General features: G+C 38.1%; 1 protein-coding gene across 4 annotated transcripts in view; it reads left to right on the top strand.

Annotated features, from left to right (window-relative positions):
- TMX3 (thioredoxin related transmembrane protein 3) overlaps positions 1 to 18471 on the top strand; it is a 45312-nt gene that overhangs the window by 9435 nt on the left and 17406 nt on the right. For 3 of the 4 annotated variants that reach the window (XM_045458878.1, XM_045458877.1, XM_045458879.1), the window contains 6 exons: positions 134 to 257; positions 7295 to 7340; positions 8700 to 8780; positions 10967 to 11066; positions 11703 to 11780; positions 16782 to 16848. In XM_045458878.1, the coding sequence (XP_045314834.1) occupies positions 134 to 257; positions 7295 to 7340; positions 8700 to 8780; positions 10967 to 11066; positions 11703 to 11780; positions 16782 to 16848 (496 nt within the window). Of the gene's footprint in view, positions 1 to 133; positions 258 to 7294; positions 7341 to 8699; positions 8781 to 10966; positions 11067 to 11702; positions 11781 to 16781; positions 16849 to 18471 lie in introns of those variants that run through there. The other variant, XM_045458880.1, reaches the window with a different exon arrangement.

Below are 18471 nucleotides of genomic sequence, written 5' to 3'. Positions count from 1 at the left end.
GACTTTTTGTCTAAAATGGACTCTTTATCAGAACATTTAGTCAAAGAGATTACTTAAAAATTTAGATTTATGTACATAATAGCACAACATTTTACTGGTTGTCTTTCTCCCCCCCCTCCCCCCCCCCAACAAGTTTTATGCACCGTGGTGTGGCCATTGTAAAAAACTGGAACCGATTTGGAATGAAGTTGGTCTTGAGATGAAAAGCATTGGTTCTCCAGTTAAAGTTGGGAAGATGGATGCTACTTCCTATTCTAGTAAGCATTTACTCTGTTTTACTCTTCTCGTAGTGAAAGTGCTTTAATTACGTGAAGCATTCTTCAGGGTAGGAAGAAGAAATATCTATTCTTTGCTTATGTGAATTAAGGTTCTCTTAATAATTGAAGGTTATATACTTTATTGAGTGAAGTGAATCAGCCATCAAATGTGTAACATGCTGTATGCATTACTCTTGTGCCTGACAGACGTATAAGCCATGGTTCCTAGTTTGAGCCCACTTGAGACTCCGTTCACCCGAGGCAACTGCACAAGTGTGAGTGTGAAGCTGTTGGTGTTGCCGTGTGAAGTCAGAATGTGAGTTGTCGTCTCAGCCTGAGATGGCGTGTTGGAGGAGTAAATAGGGACTTTAAAAAGTTGAGTTGAGTCGGAATGGATACAAGGGAGGATCCAGGAAGTATTCACATTAGAGAGAATATCTCGGCAAAATCGTAGAGTTGAAAATGAGCGAAGTGCGTTCCAGAGAATGAACGCCTATAAGCAGAGCTTGGCAAACTACCGTCACGGACCGACCTGGCCCGCGGCCCATTTTTGTAAACAGAACAGTCCTGGAACCCAGCCCCACTCGTTTCTTTACTGTCGTCCGTGTCTCTGTCCATGTTCCACTGGCAGAGTCGAGCAGGCGTAACGGAGCCTGTTCTCCCCACAGTGCCTGAAATACTATCTGACCCTTTCCAGAAAGAAAAGTGTACTAATGCCAACCTGAAAGGATTTGAGAAAAGAATTAAAGTTGAGTGAAGTATGAGGATCCTAGCAATTTGGAAGGAGCAAGGCTTCAGAAAGCAAAACTATATTCACTTGCTGCTTCTGCCTGCCACTTTAGATGTTGTATTGCCTTGTGTCTTTTATTGTTGTTCTTTTTGTTTTTTTGAGATCTGAATGATGTAGCACAGGTAAAGTCCTTGTATTCAGTACACAGAGGTCCCCTTTTCCTTTAATCAGTGAACAAAGCGGAATTATGTGGTGCACGTTTCTTTTTAGGAAATCAGGATTGTACTCGGTACAGCTTGGGAAAGGGACGGACCTGTGTTTTGATCCCACATCTGCCGTGTGCTGCTTCTGGGGCTTCGGGGAAAACCTTAACCTCGCAATTGTGGTTTCCATGTCTGTAAATGGGGGAGTGATAATCCTCAGGGTTGTGAGGATTGTATTAGCGTTTCCTATTCGAAATCATTGCCACAGTGGCCAGCGCATGTAAGATGAAGCATAAGACCAGATTTGAGGGGGACCTCATGTCCTAGCGTTTTAGATTTTATCCATTATGAATTAAGAGGTAATACGCGTTTTTGAAAAGGCAGACGGTTAGATAAAAATGTTTTTGGCAGCGGCAGGTAGGATAGCAAAGAACAGTTAGAGACAAGATCACCTAGGTCAACTCTTGTATGCATCTTGGTGTGGGATGCCGGGAGCCCAGATGTGGTGGTGACCGCGGAGGAGAGAAGAAACAGTAACTGCTCACAGACATTTTTGAGGCTGAGATCACAGATGTGATGAATTGGCTGTGTGGTACGAAGAAGAACCATCCGAAGTACCAGGATAAGATTCTTAGCGTAGTTACTGAACTGCACCACTGCTGGCTGAATGGAGAGGAAACACTGACTTTCTGTGCGTTTCCCTCTTCTCAGCTGTTGTGAATCTATGGCGTTTGGCCTAGTGATGTTGGAGAACAAGGCGCTGGGGTCCAAAGAGCCGGGGTGCCGTGAGGTGTGAGGGCTGCAGTCGCAGAGTCAAACACGAGTTGTTGAAGCCCTGAGAGGAGACCAGAGCCATGGCAGGAGTTCGCGCCCAAAGAGAGAATGATATGCTTGGGTTGATTTATTGAAATGAGCTTTTAACAATGTTTGAGAAATTACTGCTTTCAACTGTTGTTCCTGAAAGCATGTTCTCATCTGTTGGCAATCTTGTTTCATCCTGTCTTGTTGGTTAGACACGCGTGTACTTAAACGTTCACCAGCATAGTCATATTCACTGAGACAGTTTGTTTACTAACTACTGCGTTAGTCTCTAGAGATTAAAACAGACCAGAACGAATTCTTCTTGTCCAGGAAATGGCTAGTCTCATAGAGGGAACAGTATGAATAAACCAACAGGTGCAATAAAGTCTCAAACACAGCAAATTCCTGTGATCGTTTGAATCATTTAATGGAGTAATAGAGTAAAATAATATGTAAAGGGATATGGGTATATAAAGAAAAATAATGAAAAAAAATAATAAAAATAATGCTATGGTTTACATTAAATGAATTGTAATTCATTAGCTTATTGTTCAGTGTGTGTTTAGTGCCCGTGTGTGTCACTGTTTAAGTGACACTGTGATGAGGGAAAACGTAAGATTTTTTCCTGAGTAGCTGAGAAAAAATGTTTTAAATGCTGTGATTAAAATGCAGTGTTCTTGTAGGTACTGAGACTTAATATGTGGATTATAGCTTTTTAGGTGCTTTGTGGTGGGACTGTTTTTCATTCCATTATTCATAAGCCATTTAGAGGTTTAAATTTTTGTCTCTGATATGTGATTGTTACAGATTTTATTTATTGTTCACTTAGCATTATGTTGTATGTTGTGTTGAGTTCATAGGAAGAAATCTCTATAGAGCATGCAGAGCACCTTACCTCCGGCAAAGCACCTAGCGTTGGGAAAAGGGATAGGGGACTGGTATGCAAGGAACACCTCTGCCAGATACTGTGATGGGTGCTTCCTACACTTGATATCCTTTACTCCTTGGATGTGCAATGCTAAACCCTCCACTCCCTTTCCCAACCTGTGTGGTGATGCTTGCTTGTAAGTCCTTGCGACTACCTAAATCATACAAACATGGCTTAGTGAAAAATCATTCTTTTGTTGAAAAGCTGTAGGGTCAGTATTCATTCAGCAGGTATTTAATGAGCAGTTACTGTATGCCAGAATGTACGAGGCACATTGTAGGCATCTGTGATACATCAGTGACCAAAACAGACAGAAATTTCTACTTTCATGGAACTTATATGCTAGATGGGAGAGACAAATGATAGCCAGTAACATAAGTTAAATTGTCATACTATTTAGTATTTGATATCCGTAACGGATACATTTTCTTCTTTATTATGCAGTCAAGGTGGTGTTTTATGTGCTATTGAAAAAAGAATGTTATCTTCCTGGTATTTTTAAAAAAAGATTTAACATATTTGCAAACTATTGTCTAGAGATTACAGATAGATTTTTGGCATGTAAATCTTAAAATTCCCTTAAATACCTCAGTGCAGCTCCAGTATGGGCCTTTTAGTAGAACTTGGAATCAGGTAAATAACTGAATTTTTTTGTTTTTTTTCAAACTAGCTGTCAACATTATGCTGTGTCTAATTGTAAATACTAAAGGATTGGTGTATCATGTGTATTTCATCCGCTCCATGGGTCACTTTTCCGGCGTTCACAGCATTAGTGTTTCTCAGCGTTTAGGCCACAATCTGCATTAGGATTACCTGGGCTGCCCAATATAAATTTAGACTCTGAAGACCCACACCAGCTCCATCAAATGAAAGTCTTGGAGATTGGGTCATGATAATCTGTATTTTTAACAGGGACTTCAGGTACTTCTGCTACCCAAGTTGGAGAACCATAAAGTATTATTCCAGGGAACAGTTAATTATAGGGCTTGGAGAGGGATGGATTGTTCAGTGATCAATTATGGAAAACCTCTTAGAGGATGTGACATACCTTATTCTCAATAATGTAATTGCACAGATTGGAAGTGCACATCATCACACTCAGCAGATCTCTGTGTATAGATTTCTTGAACTAGGAACTTGAACTATCATGAATTATCCTGCCGCGTGTGTTTGGAATTGTGTGAAGATTTTCTTGATGCATGGTTTTAACTAATAATGCTATAATCAACGTTAAAAAACTATATAAAGATATATATTTTAGTCTCTCTTCATTGAGAACCAGAATTGTTTCTCATTTGTAAGTTAAAACAGGTCATGATACTCTCTGTGACAGTGTACTGATTCCTATTACAAAACCGCTGGAATTCTAGAGGATGGAGATCAGGGATGTTTCTGAACATCCTACAGTGCACAGCAGCCTCTCCCCACAAACAAGAATTATCTGACCCCAAATGTCTGGAGTGCCAAGACTGAGCATTTCTCAAACAGAGTCACTGATCAAAAGGGCTTATAATCTAGAAAGGTAAAACTGATTTGCCAGTATCATCTGTGATCTCCACCCTCTAGATACCAGCAGCACCCTTCTCCCCAGCCCAGCCTCCCACTAATTTATGGCGACCAAAAATGTCTCTAGATATCGCCCATTGTCTCCTGGAGGGCAGAATCTCTCAGTTGAGAACGGCTGCCATATTTTATATCTTTTTCATGTTAGACACATAGTGACACTCGGTAAATGCTAAAAATAGTATTTTGAGCTGAGGACTTCACATTAAGGCTGGCCCCTCCCTTCTCCCCACCCCCTTCCCAGCCCACTGTATAGATGAAGTAATAGCAGGTAGTTAACAGTGAAATGACTGAGTGGTTTCAGACACCAAGATTACAGGCAGAACTAGGACCAGATTCCAAGATCATCATGTTTCACATCCAAGCCTGTCTCCACTATCAAGTTGTTATCATTTCAAGGAGAAGACAAAAAGGAGATAAGGGGCTGTATGTTTAACCCCATTTTACGAGCATTTAAAATGATACAATTCCAGAGAAGTTATTCATGTTATAGATGGGTTTGTGAAAGAATTGATCTCAGGTCTCTGCTATGAAAAAGAACAAAATGTTAAAACTTCAGTCATAGCCCTGCTACCGATTCAATGCTTGCACTCAAACAAGTTACCACATCTTCCTAAGTATTAGTTTATCTGAAGAGTGACATTAGCACCCTTCCCTTCCCCTGCTCACAAAATTGTCTCAAGGCGTAGTTGAAGGTATACTAAAATCAGTTATAAGGTATTTTACGTCGAAAGTTCTTATTGTTCTATACGTTGATGTGTCAGCAGCTACCTAACAGATCAGGATCAAAAATAGAAAGGAAATGGACTTAACATTTGAAGATCTCTGTGTGCCAGGCTCCCTCTTAGATTCTTGTTCACATGCTTTCTCATTTTAAAATCCCATCCACAAGGCCAGCCAGATGAGTGCTGTCCTCAGAAGCAAAAGAGTTGCCAGATGATAAATGTGAAGTTGGAATCCTAACCTGCATCATTTTACGTCTATAACCCATGCTTTGTTTGTGTTTCCTCTAGGGAGATGTGGTTTTAGGAGTCACTGTCAAGTCAAAATTATATCAGAAGTGAAGTTTAATGCTCAGAGTCTAGGTACTAAAGAGTGGGTGGTATACATCTGTCTCCACCTGACGCATTTGCTAACTGAGGCCAAGGAAATTAAGTGGTGGGACTTAAATGTGGAGCCGGGATTTTTGTTCTGAAAACTGTTTTGAGAACCACCACTGCATTTTCTCAGTGATTGCATATCTTCTTCATTGGTCTGTTTAAAAATAAACCTTACAATAAATTAAATTATTAGGGGCATATACACCTCTCTCCCAATTATATTCGTCTTAGTTGAAAGTAATAAGGGCTGACCTTCCCCCACCTCCTTGATTTGGAAAGGGGTCATTGAGGACATATTTTATCGCATAATCCCCCCCATATCATTTTTATATTTTTTACTCAGAAGTCAGTCTCAATTCCTGTAGTCTCCAATTAGAATAGACTTGGCAGAATTAAATCCTGCAGTAGAGATGGGCACAAAGCAGGTATGTAATTGGTTTAAGTTCATCTGGCTTTTCAGAGGCAAGACCTCTATCTTCAGAACCTGAGTTATTTATGTTAACCTCTGCTGTCTGCGTTGCTTCCAGTAAAAACTTCATCACTGCCCTGACCCTGACCCTGTCCATCAAAACCAGTTCATCACTGTCCTGACCCTTTCAGTCACCTTTGTTCGTGTTCAAGGGAGAAACTCTATTAATGACAAAGGAAGGCCGAGAGATTTTGACTATTATTTTGCCACAGGTTCACTCTGTCATTATTCTTGTGTATTGGGCAGTACCTAGAAACCAGAAATGGTTGATTACTAAAGTGATTGGTAAACCAGAACCCACGTGCAATAGTGTAGTGTCCTTCTACCCAACCACGATGAGATATCCTAGAAATTACTAAAATTAACAATGGGAAAGATATGAATAAATACATTATATTTTACATAAACTGGTATGGTTGTGTAAATATATTGTATCTTGACTACGGAGACTGCTTTATTTCTTTACTGTCCTGATTGCCTTGATTCTGTAAAGGAGGTTAGTATTAATTTGCAGTAGTGATTGCCATATCTCTTCAAGTCCTAATTCTGTATTTGATTGTTCTCTTTTCTTCTTTCCCTCAAAAAGATGCCGTTGTAGCAACTGTATCTCATTTTAATTAACATGAGGACTTCAGAATAATCTTTGAAAGTGACTAGAATTATTCTAGGTTATTACAGTAGCAGAAACTTCTAAAACAAGTAGATAAAGTTGCTTTTAGATCATATATAGAGTGCAGATTCTTTAAGTAATTTTGCAAATGAAATTTATCTTTTAAAAATTAAAATATAATGCAGTTATTTTAAGATTTAGAAAAGGAAAGTGTGGTTTTGCTTGTTTTTGTTTTTTATTTATTTTTATTTTTTGCGAGGAGCCAATGAGACCTAGAAAAAAGTATTTGTCCTGGAAAATGAAATCAGATGATAAGTGAGACTTTATTTACATATATTTTTTTAACAGGAATATCTTTTAAAATAAGTATTCTTTTAACGATTCTTTTGGCATTTATTCCTTAATCTGTCATAGTGTTTTGTGCTGGCCATAATTTGGATTATTAAGTAATTGTTTTGTACGAGAATGTCATGTTTTTTCTTTCTTGTGTGTGAATTTATATCCTTTTTAAAGACTTAAAAACATAGCTATAAGGGTTTGTATAAATCTATATTTTTAAGTAAAAGGCTCATTTACTACCTAGTTTCTCATTTAAAAAAAAATTTAGAATTATTTATTCTTTTTCTCATCAAGGCATTGCTTCAGAGTTTGGAGTTCGAGGTTATCCAACAATTAAGCTGTAAGTTGAGTGTTGTATGTTTATATGTGTATTTTTATTAGTTCACTCTGCTTACGTTTTATTACATTAATTTCTAGTAGCTTCCTTGGAGGATTGAAGACGGGTTCAGCAGTTTTTTCTAGGTGCAGTATGTGATCAAAGGAGAGGGACTGCATCTTTCGGCTTTTCTCTGTATTGAAGTGAATGTGGTGTTTTCGGCTAGTTCCTTGAATGCGCTCTGAGCGCTTCCTGTGGGACAGGCATCCTGCAGGACCAGATGACCAGCTGTCGATTATGAAAAAGGGCTTTTACCCTTGAGGAGCTCAAGAGTGTATTCTGCTGTATCATGTGAATCCCATCTCCTAACAAATTTTACTTTTCTGTAATTAAAATAGACTTATTTCAGTAGAGATGAAAGAAACCAAAAGCATCAAATTGATGGACTTAATTCTAACCTGAAAGTGTTGATAAAGTATAATATAAAGTGTATGTATATAAGTTGGGAGAAATGGTGTGCTAATTAATTCTAAAGGATTTATTTGATAATCATAATTTTACTGAATTTTCTCTTGAGTTTCTTCCTTATTTTGGTAGTGTGCGAGTTGAGGGATGATTTTGAAATTTATTTTTATAGTAAAGTAAGTTTTCAGTATTTTAAAATCTCAAATTTCCAAATTTGGCTAATTTTAATTTTTTATTTCTGGGGTTTTATATTGACTTCCCTCCTTCCCCTAGTTTCAAAAAAGCATTTGCTAAGTCTCTTTTACTTGTGTTAAGTAAATTATCCTTTCTGTTCTTTTTGTTTACTTATAGGTATTCTCTTGTGCTGTCACATTTTTTTTTTTTTTAATCACAGTTGGACACATAATTTGTTGACAGACTTTTGGAAAATTACCATAATTTTCTAGAATAGGTGTTTTATGCATTGTTTTACTCTGTAATCTTAGAGCCTCTGTCAAGTTACTATGATGTTGTGTTGCTTAAAATTTGTTTTCCCTCTACCAAAATACTATTAATTCCCTGTCATTTTTTTTTTTTTTTAACTAGAGAAGATAGAATTGTACTACTTTGACAAGCTCTTGACCATGAATGTGTAGATTATGCACTTTATAGAAGGCATAGGTACAATGCAAGTATCAAATACAGAGTAAACTGTTTTCATGTAATTTTAATAAAATGCAGCCTTTTTCTTTATATTTTGAGTTGTTGGTCCCCTGAAGCCAGTTGCCCACTGTATTGTACATGGTTATGCCGCTTCTAAAAAAACTCCGCATTTATTATTTTATATTCTGTAATTTTATGAGACAGTAGTGATTAGCATTACGTACTAAAAGAGTTGAAATAATCTCAGCTTTTATCTTTTTTTTTTTTCTTTTTAAGATTAAAAGGGGACTTGGCATATAATTATAGAGGACCACGAACTAAAGATGATATTATTGAGTTTGCTCACAGAGTATCTGGGTAAGTTTTTATTAGGAAAGGCCTTTACTATAGGATACTAATATTCTAAAATTAAATGTGTTTTAATAGACCATATTGAATGCACATTTTTTAGGGGCTTAACCTAAGTAGAATCTGTTCATGTATGACAGAAGGTAGGGTTATGCAGCGTATAGAGAGATACTTCAAAGAAACAAAAAGAACTGTGATATGTATTATGTACTTGTTAACCTCACATTTAAATTCATTTCATATGTAGAAAAAAGATTTTCCCCAGTAGATTTTTAAAAAAAAAATTTTTTTAATGTTTATTTATTTTTGATACAGAGAGACACAGAGCGTGAGCAGGGGAAGGGCAGAGAGAGAGGGAGACACAGAATCTGAAACAGGCTCCAGGCTCTGAGCTGTCAGCACAGAGCCCAACACGGGGCTCGAACCCATGAACTGTGAGATCATGACCTGAGCCGAAGTCGAACACTTAACCGACTGAGCCACCCAGGCTCCCCACCCCAGTGGATTTTTTGAAGCATTTTCAAAATTTGATTACTCCTAACAACTTTGTGAATTGTAATTTTTATTTTACTATAAATTTGCTCTTGTACTGCCTCATTTATATCAACTTATTTTTCTTGTTACCTAATGTTGGAGTTTTTGAAAGAAACCCCACGGTATTATTCTTCTGATAGACTTGGGTTTAATCCCTGGCCTGTGATACTGGAAAATTCTTTTTAGATACAGCTAATTAAAATACTTTCCCTGATCTGTTACATGCTGCTTTCTGCCAACTGTGAGGTATTATTGCACATTTTGCTTAGAATGTGGCATAATTAGAACCCAGATGTCTATTTGAGTTATAGATCTCTGAGGTTTTACTGATAAGGAAACAGACTTTCTTTCATAAGCATCCTGTTGGTTTGAATATGGTGATTCTTTTTTTTTTTTTTTTTTTTTTTTTTAATCTATATCTACCTTGCTGAGGTATAAAGAAAGTTGGTGCTTATAATTATTCAATGCGGGTGTGTGGAACTCCTTAAGGAGAACATTCATCAAAGTAGGTTAGCCTATATTAACTTCGAAAGTATAGGCACTTTCTTGTGAGTTTGACAGGATATATTATATTGATACCTTTAAAGAGCTTTAAAGTAAATTGAGATATCGGGGGGATTTGTCGAGTGCATGACACTGCCAGGCTTAAAGTATTTGAGAAAAGACACAGAATGATCTTTATTCAAGTCTGCAAAACTTATTGATATAATTTTCACTGTATTTTCTCATTGATTGCGTATCTCATTTTCTTTATAAATGCTTTCTGAATGAATTTTAAGATACCTTTTACATTATAGTAGGGCATTGGTGTGGGATATACTTTATTCCCTGTGGTTAGATTCGTCTTTACGTTTTGGTGATTTTTAACGAGTTTCACTTTAAGCTTAAGATGGTCTTCTGATGTAACCAGGGGTGACTCTGTTGCACAGAAATTTCGTGGCTCAGTTCTGGACTTGCATCACTTGCCGGTTAATTACTCAAGTACGAAAATAGAGGCGAGCAGTGAGTGTGGTGCGGTGCATCTGAGGAATTGTGCATTTTGAAAATATGTTTGCCTTTGCAAACGCTATGTTATTCTTTTTGCAGATTTAGTGCAGGATAAATCTGATAATGCAGACCACATTTTTAAGACTGGCTCTTTTTTAGTTTTTTTAATAACACTTTGTAAGTGATATGTTTGATAATAACCTTTGACATAAGCTATCTAGTATTTAAATGGATATAAATCTTCACATAGTATTTCTAGTTTCCTGAGGTAGCACATTCACAGTGTGTTAGGGTGAACGATCTCATGAAAGAGAAAGAAAAGTAATTCTCACGTGGATCGTTTTATTTTTAGCTGAGGACTCTCGATGGATTACAGTTCTGTTCTTGCCTACCAAAATATTGGTTAAGATGGTACTCTCTAAAGGGATATACTTTAAACTTACTTTTTTTTTTTTAAAGTTATTTTTTAAATTGATGGATTAACTTGTGGGTACTGTGTTTTTATTATGTGGGTACAAATAGTGGTCATGGCTATAGTTTTATCAGGCTTATGTGGATTGGGTGATTATTTAAAATGCAGTTAACACAACATTAAAACTTCATAACTTTAGACCTACATTGTGTACTGTCTTTAGTTCAAACACAAGTTAGTTTTTTGTTTTGCTTTCAAACAGGGCTCTAATTCGGCCACTTCCAAGTCAGCAGATGTTTGAACATGTGCAAAAGAGACATCGTGTGTTTTTTGTTTATATAGGTGGAGAGTCACCTTTGAAGGTATCAAATGGTTTTATTTTTTAAAGTCACAAGTAACAGGTGTATTGTAATTGAATTTTCCGTATAGCCAAAACTTCATCCAGAACTCAAAATTACTTCACTCTTACTGGTAATAAGAGTTCAGTGTGAGTATTCTTCTAATGAAAACACTTTCTTACATGCCCTCTATTGTGTTTGCTTCATGAAACAGAAATGAATTAAAAGGTGTTGCTTGCCTTAGTATTTCTTCTCTCGTTGACCTGGTTACTCAAATTTAGTGTTACTTTTTAGCATTTTTGGCTCCTTGAGACTGCAGAAGGCAATTTAAGTGTAAACTTCTTAAAGATCATTTTATATATGTATAAACACACGTCTTTTCCTGTAACTATCAAATTAATAAATAGGAATTGAGCTTATCTTACACTTAACTTTGTTTAGAGGAGTATAAAAGCACTGAGTAATAGTGGTCTCTTTGCTTTAGAAACCATTTACTTCATGTGCTACTCAACACTCCATCATCTCCTCACATAAACACGCTGAGGCGTCCAATTGTGACGAGACTGCTGGGGATGATACCGCTGTTCGGAATGTTTAATGAGGAATGAATTTGGATCCTCGTATTTAAAAGTCACCTCTTTTCTATTTGTATCTTCACAGGAGAAATACATAGATGCTGCTTCAGAATTAATTGTATATACATACTTCTTTTCTGCCTCAGAAGACGTGGTTCCTGAGGTAATATTTAAAATTGGATTTTAATGACTTAATTTCATTTTTTAAATTATTACTTGATTTATCAAATTTACTTATTGTCATATGTATAGAAACAGTAAACATTAACTCTTTACTACCGGTACTGGATTGCTTATTATTAATAAGTAAATACCACTAGATTCCTAGCATTTAGAGACTGTGTTTATTAGGTCCGTGCTTGTTCTCTTCTTTAAAATAATAGCAGTTTGGGCGTATTTGGGAAGCAGGTGCTGGGCCAGTGTGGCTATAACACAGTGAGAAAGGAGATAGGCAGAGAGGCCAGGGGAGGCCTTGCAGGTCATGGCCATGCATGTGATGGGCTGAAGTTAGTGAAGGACTTGGTCTCATGTTCATCTTAAGGACTTTCCTCTGCTGAGAGCAGAATGAATTGGACGGAGATGAGAGTAGACCCACAGAGAGCAGTTGAACTCGTGGAGTAATCTGGCAAGTTTGGGCTTGGAGGTTTGCAAAGGAATGGGGAGAGGGGAAAATGTTGGGTTTTGGAAATGAAATTGTTCAAGCTTGTTGATCTGGAGGAAAGGGGAAGAATCAAGGATAACTGCTAGAAGTTTGTTTGTTTGTTTGTTTGTTTTAATTTTATTTTTTATTTTTTAAAATTTACATCCAAATTAGCATATAGTGCAACAGTGATTTCAGGAGTAGATTCCTTAGTGCCCCTTCCTCATTTAGCCTGTCCCCCCCCCCCCACACCTCCTCCTGTAATCCTCTGTTTGTTCTCCATATTTATGAGTCTCTTCTGTTTTGTCCCTCTCCCTGTTTTTATATTATTTTCGTTTCCCTTCCCTTATGTTCATCTGTTTTGTCTCTTAAAGTCATATGAGAGAAGTCATATGATTTTTGTCTTTCTCTAATTTCACTTAGCATAATACTCTCCGGTTCCATCCACGTAGTTGCAAATGGCAAGATTTCATTCTTTTTGATTGCCGAGCAATACTCCATTGTATATGTATACCACATTTTCTTTATCCATTCATCCATCTATGGACATTTGGGCTCTTTCCATACTTTGGCTATTGTTGAAAGTGCTGCTATGAACATGGGGGTGCATGTGCCCGTCTGAAACAGCACACCTGTATCCCGTGGATAAATGCCTATTAGTGCAGTTGCTGGGTCATAGGGAAGTTCTGTTTTTAATTTTTGAGGAACCTCCATACAGTTTTCCAGAGTGGCTGCACCAGCTTGCATTCCCACCAACAGTGCAAAAGAGATCCTCTTTCTCCATATCCTCACCAACATCTGTTGTTGCCTGAGTTGTTAATGTTAGCCATTCTGACAGGTGTAAGGTGGTATCTCACTGTAGTTTTGATTTGTGTTTCCCTGATGATGAGTGATGCTGAGCATTTTTTCATGTGTTGGTTGGCCATCTGGACATCTTCTTTGGAGAAGTGTCTGTTCATGTCTTTTGCCCATTTCTTCACTGGCTTATTTGTTTTTTGGGTGTTGAGTTTGATAAGTAGGTGTTTGGTTTTAAAAACTGGGTAGGTGATAGTGTGATCCATGAGCTTGAGAATATGGCGAAAGGAACACATTTGGGAATGGGCGAGTGATCAACTTATTAGACATCCGAGTACAAGCATCAGATTCACAGTTGGATATAGGGTTCTGGAGTTAAGGCTGTTTAAAAAACTTTGTAGACATGGGATACAAATTTTTAAGGAAATGAGTGGGCCCAGGACCTAAAGACTACAAAAGAAAATACAAAGAAAATAGCCGGTGAGTAAGAAAACAAGATGAGCGGAAAACCAAGATGTAAAAAAAAAAAAAAAAAAAGTTTAAAAATGAGAGATCCAGGGGCACCTGGGTAGCTCAGTTGGTTAATAAGCATCCAGCTCTTGATTTCAGCTCAGGCCGTGATCTCATGGTTTGTGAGCTCGAGCCCCACATTAGGCTCTGAGCTGACAATGCGGAGCCTGCTTGGGATTCTCTCTCTCCTTCTCTCTCTCAAAACAAATAAACATTAAAAAAAATTTTTTTTAAAAAAAAGGATCCATTGTGCAAGGTGCTTGCAAAGTGGTCAAGATGAGGAAAGTACAGTTAACTGTGATTTTGTCCACACATGGAGGTTGTTGGTGGTTTTATGAGAAGGACAGGTGCCTCGCTGGTGTCATTTGACAGAATGCAGGTAAGAAATTGTAGGTTACAAGTGTAGACTTCTCTTTAGAAAGGTTTTGCTGAGAAGGGACCTGAGAAATTTGGCAGGAGCTGACGAGAAACATGAAATCAAGGGAAGCTTTTTCTTTTTAATCAGTGTAAGTTATAAAAGATCAAAAGTTTTTTTTTTTTTTTTTCCCCACAAAGGTAAGTCATAATATACATTTGATTAATTTTTGTTTATTATTTTCTAATATTTAGATACTATTGATTTAAGATTACTGAGTTACCTAGAGTATGGTCTAGTGCTTCCTGCAATATGTACATAAACGTTTCAGCTCCTTGGGGGAGCCTCAGACAATTTCTGGTCAGTTTAAACTCATTCTAGGTTTATTTACTTAGTTTGGTCTAAGAAGTTATTTTGTAGTATTTTGCTTATGCATTTATTTTTGATGGGGAGGAGAAGATAGGGCGAATGAAGAGCCATACTTGCCATTAGATTCTCAAATAGATGCCCCACAGGGTTATGAACTTCTTTGGACTCTCTCAATGTGCTAGAAAGGCCTAGGATGGACTGGAACTGGAACTTTTAGTCCATTCTCCTCTCCAAAGCCCAGGGGACCACATTTTAGTGTTAGAGATGAGGATGTACACTGCACCTTCACCTCCGAAGCTCTCCAAGCAGTTTCTTTGGAGTACAGCAGAGAGCGTGCTGGCTTCATCCCGACACCGTCTGATGCCACCCCGGTCCTTCTGCAGTGACAGGTGTCTGAGATAAAAATTCTAGCACCTACAGCTTCTGGGTGAGCACAGATGGTGTCTGCTACCTGGACAGACTGTTGGTTATCATGTGCTGTATTTACTTTTACTTTATATATATATATATTAAGTTTTGAGAGACAGAGCGAGACAGAACGCTAGTCAGGGAGGGATAGAGAGACAGGGAGACACAGAATCCGAAGCAGGCTCCGGGCTCTGAGCTGTCAGCACAGAGCCCGACACAGGGCTCGAACTCACAAACCATGAGATCATGACCTGAGCCGAAGTCAGACGCTTAACGGACCGAGCCAGCCAGGCACCCCTCATGTGCTGTATTTATTATTATTAGCCTCTCAACTAGTTTTCTTCAAACATCCCTTCATTATTCCTGCAAATAGCAATATTTGTCATCTCTTTTTTAGTTCTGTGTATGTGGTTGCAAAAGTCTGCTGGGGGGAGTCTGTTATTTCACAATCATATGAGGATTTTTATTCTCGTAGAGAATTCTCAAGTAAGGACAAAGCCCTTGATTTTATGCCCCTCCCCCTCCCCCCCATTTTGAATTTTATATTTGGTCATGAAAAGCTTCCTTAGATTTACAGCTACTTTTTCAGCTAGTATTTTTGAAAGCCTTAGTAAGTGTAAGAAAGGATACACAGATGAAGACCATTTCTAATTTCAGGAAACTTAAAGGTAAATGGAGAAAAATGGCCTATAGACATATAACTGTGATATCAGATAGTTTAAGGAACACAAAGAAAGAGGACGAGGGGTTCAGAATCTATGGAAATCAAAGGCTGCAAGATTCCACGTATCTAGTAATGTTAACAGTACGGCCACCTCAGGGGCATCCTTGAAAGAGAGGGATGCCGAATGTTAAAAAATACTTTCGAAGCACCTTTGTAGATGAGTTGCCAAGAGCAGGCGAATAGAGTTACTTGATGACAGAGCCTTACCTACAAGCTTTTCTGCTGCCTTTAAAATAGTTATTTTTTCACTCATATCTGGATCTTGAGAAACTGAACAGAAGACCATGGGGGAAGGGAAAGGGAAAAACTAGATACAAACAGAGAGGGAGGGGGGCAAACCATAAGAGACTATTAAATACAGAGAACAAACTCTAAGGGTGGATGAGGGGGGTGAGGGAGAGGGAAAATGGGTGATGGGCATTGAGCAGGGCACTTACTGGGATGAGCACTGGGTGTTGCATGTAAACCAATTAGACAATAAATCATATTCATAAAAAAATAAAATAGTTATTTTCATGGTGTTGTACCATTTTTTAGCAGTCATGTAAACAGCTCATTCTATATTACTGAGGTATGCCTTCCCCCCTTTTTGATATTTCCAGAACAGCCATCTTTATTTTTATTTTACTGTTACTGTTATTTTCATTTTATTAGTTATCAATTGATTGTTGTTACTTTTCATTATTACCATATCATGGAATAATTCTGTGTGGCTTACCCAAATTACATCTGTTCCGCATGGATACTGATTTCTCTACTATATAATACTAGTACTATTTTGAAATAAATACAGCATGCCTTCTGAAAGAATTTCTTATTATTAATTGCCATTATAGGTTCCCATTTATAAAGCCAATTTACAGTTTAAACCTGCTCTCACATTTGTTAGTGGACTTAATTTTCCTAACTCTGTGGTGAGGTAGGGACTCAGTGTCCTTGATTTGCAGAGGAGAAAGCCCGACTCCCCAGGACACAAGTGGCCTCAGTGTCACACAGTCGAGGAATGGCAGGGAGGGACTTGAGTCTACCAGTGCCGATCGTTACCTCAGCCACTGCTCTTCCCTACCTCAGAGTGGGTCTCCTGTACTTCCTGTGGTGTCTTTACAACTCTGTTGTCAGCTCTAAGAATATTCCATGGCTCTCACAGCAAACAGGGCACTGTACCTGGAGATGTATAAAGAGATGCCAAACCCATCCTTGGATAAGCTTGGGATTGGCTGCTTTTTAACCGCTTGCAACAATTTCATTATTGCTGTGTTGTTTTGTGTTTTTTTTCTGATTTCTTTTGATACTTTTGAAATTATAGCTACCGATTAAACACTTTTAGAATGATAAAAGTTGTTTGCGTGTCTTATTTTTGCAGTATGTGATACTGAAGGAGATGCCTGCTGTACTTGTTTTCAAAGATGAAACTTACTTTGTTTACGATGGTAAGTTCCGAAGTTTTAACTGATGTAAAACATTTTGAAATTAAAATGCTGTGTCTATTGCAGGACTTAGGTGTTGATCAAAGAATTGGTAGATTCGACGATTCCTCTGTCTCCCGTTAGTTGAGTGACTGACAGGTTCTTGTTGCCCTTCAACTTTCGTTTTTCCATCTGATGTGCTTTCTGGGTCTTGCCTACAATGAATTTCTTTTCTTTTTCTTTCTTTTCTTTTTTTTTTTTTTTTTTTTGGTCTGGTCATCTGTCTTTTGAGCAATTTCTGTGCGTTATTTTAAAGCATTCAAAATTATTTATATAGGAAAAAAAAGATCTAACATTGCAGACTCACAAAAAGATGAATAACTAAAACCCCTTCGATAGTGGTGAAGTCCCTGTAGGGTATGTTCTGCCCTCGCTCCCATCTCTCCCTTCCTGACAGAATAACCACCCACCTACTGTTCAACATTTCTTCAGTGAAGTAAGTACTTAGTCTATTTTTAAAATACTTGTGTTATACCAAACGTACATCATAATAAAGAGAATGCTAGAGTAATAAAAAATACATCCCCATCACCCAGGCTGCGCAGTTACCATGATCTTAACCACATTTGCTTCACCACTTTTTTTCTTTGTTGGAAGTATTTTAAAGCAAATCCCAGAAGCTTTTCCTCACCATGTGCCTTGTTATGCATCTTTTTAGAAATGTTATTTTTCCTTTATGTATAATTACGTGCTGTTAAAACACTTAATAAAATCTGCAGCGGTTCCTTGGCATTATCAAATACCTACCCCCACAGTCTCAGAACTGTGCAGCGAGGTTCCTCGGGCCAGTGGAGCAAACTCACAGGGGCTCCGTCCGGGAGATCGTTTAGATCTCAAGGGAAACAGTGAAACTCAACATCTGTTGGATCCCACACAGCCCCTGAGAAGCGAAAGTAAATGCAAAGTCATGCTTGTAGCAGTCTCGGTGACCTTCTACATTAGTCTCATAAAGTAGAAGCTTCAGTTCTTTTGTGTGTGTGTGTGTTTCCAGATTTACTGAGGGAATTAACATATAGTATCGTGTATGTTTAAAGGCATACGATATGTTTTTTAAAATTTTATTTAAATCCACGTTAGCGAACAGTGTAATGTGATTGATTCCTCACTGACTTACACCACCTAGCGCTCATCCCGGCAGACGTCCCCCTCAGTGCCCCTCGCGCACCTCCCTGCATCAACCCTCAGCTTGTTCTCTGGATTTAAGAGTCTCTCTATGGGGCGCCTGGGTGGCTCAGTTGGTTGAGCATCCGACTTCGGCTCAGGTCATGATCTCACGGTTCATGGGTTCAAGCCCAGCGTCGGGCTCTGTGCTGACAGCTCGGAACCCGGAGCCTGCTTCGGATTCTGTGTCTCCCTCTCTCTCTGCCCCTCCCCCGTTCATGCTCTGTCTCTCTCTGTCTCAAAAATAAATAAATAAAAACAGTAAAAAAAAAAAAAAAAAGAGTCTCTTATGGTTTGCCTTCCTCTCTGTTTTTATCATTTTTTCCTTCCCTTCTCTGTTTGTCTGTGTTATTTCTTAAATTCCACGTATGAGTGAAGTCATACGGTATTTGTCTTTCTCTGACTGACTTATTCCGCTTAGCATAA

The sequence above is a fragment of the Leopardus geoffroyi genome, chromosome D3 (assembly GCF_018350155.1).
Source record: "Leopardus geoffroyi isolate Oge1 chromosome D3, O.geoffroyi_Oge1_pat1.0, whole genome shotgun sequence".
In the NCBI taxonomy this organism is placed as follows: Eukaryota; Metazoa; Chordata; class Mammalia; order Carnivora; family Felidae; genus Leopardus; species Leopardus geoffroyi.
The sequence above is the reverse complement of the archived record's forward strand: the minus strand, read 5'-3'. Positions and strand labels throughout refer to the sequence as shown.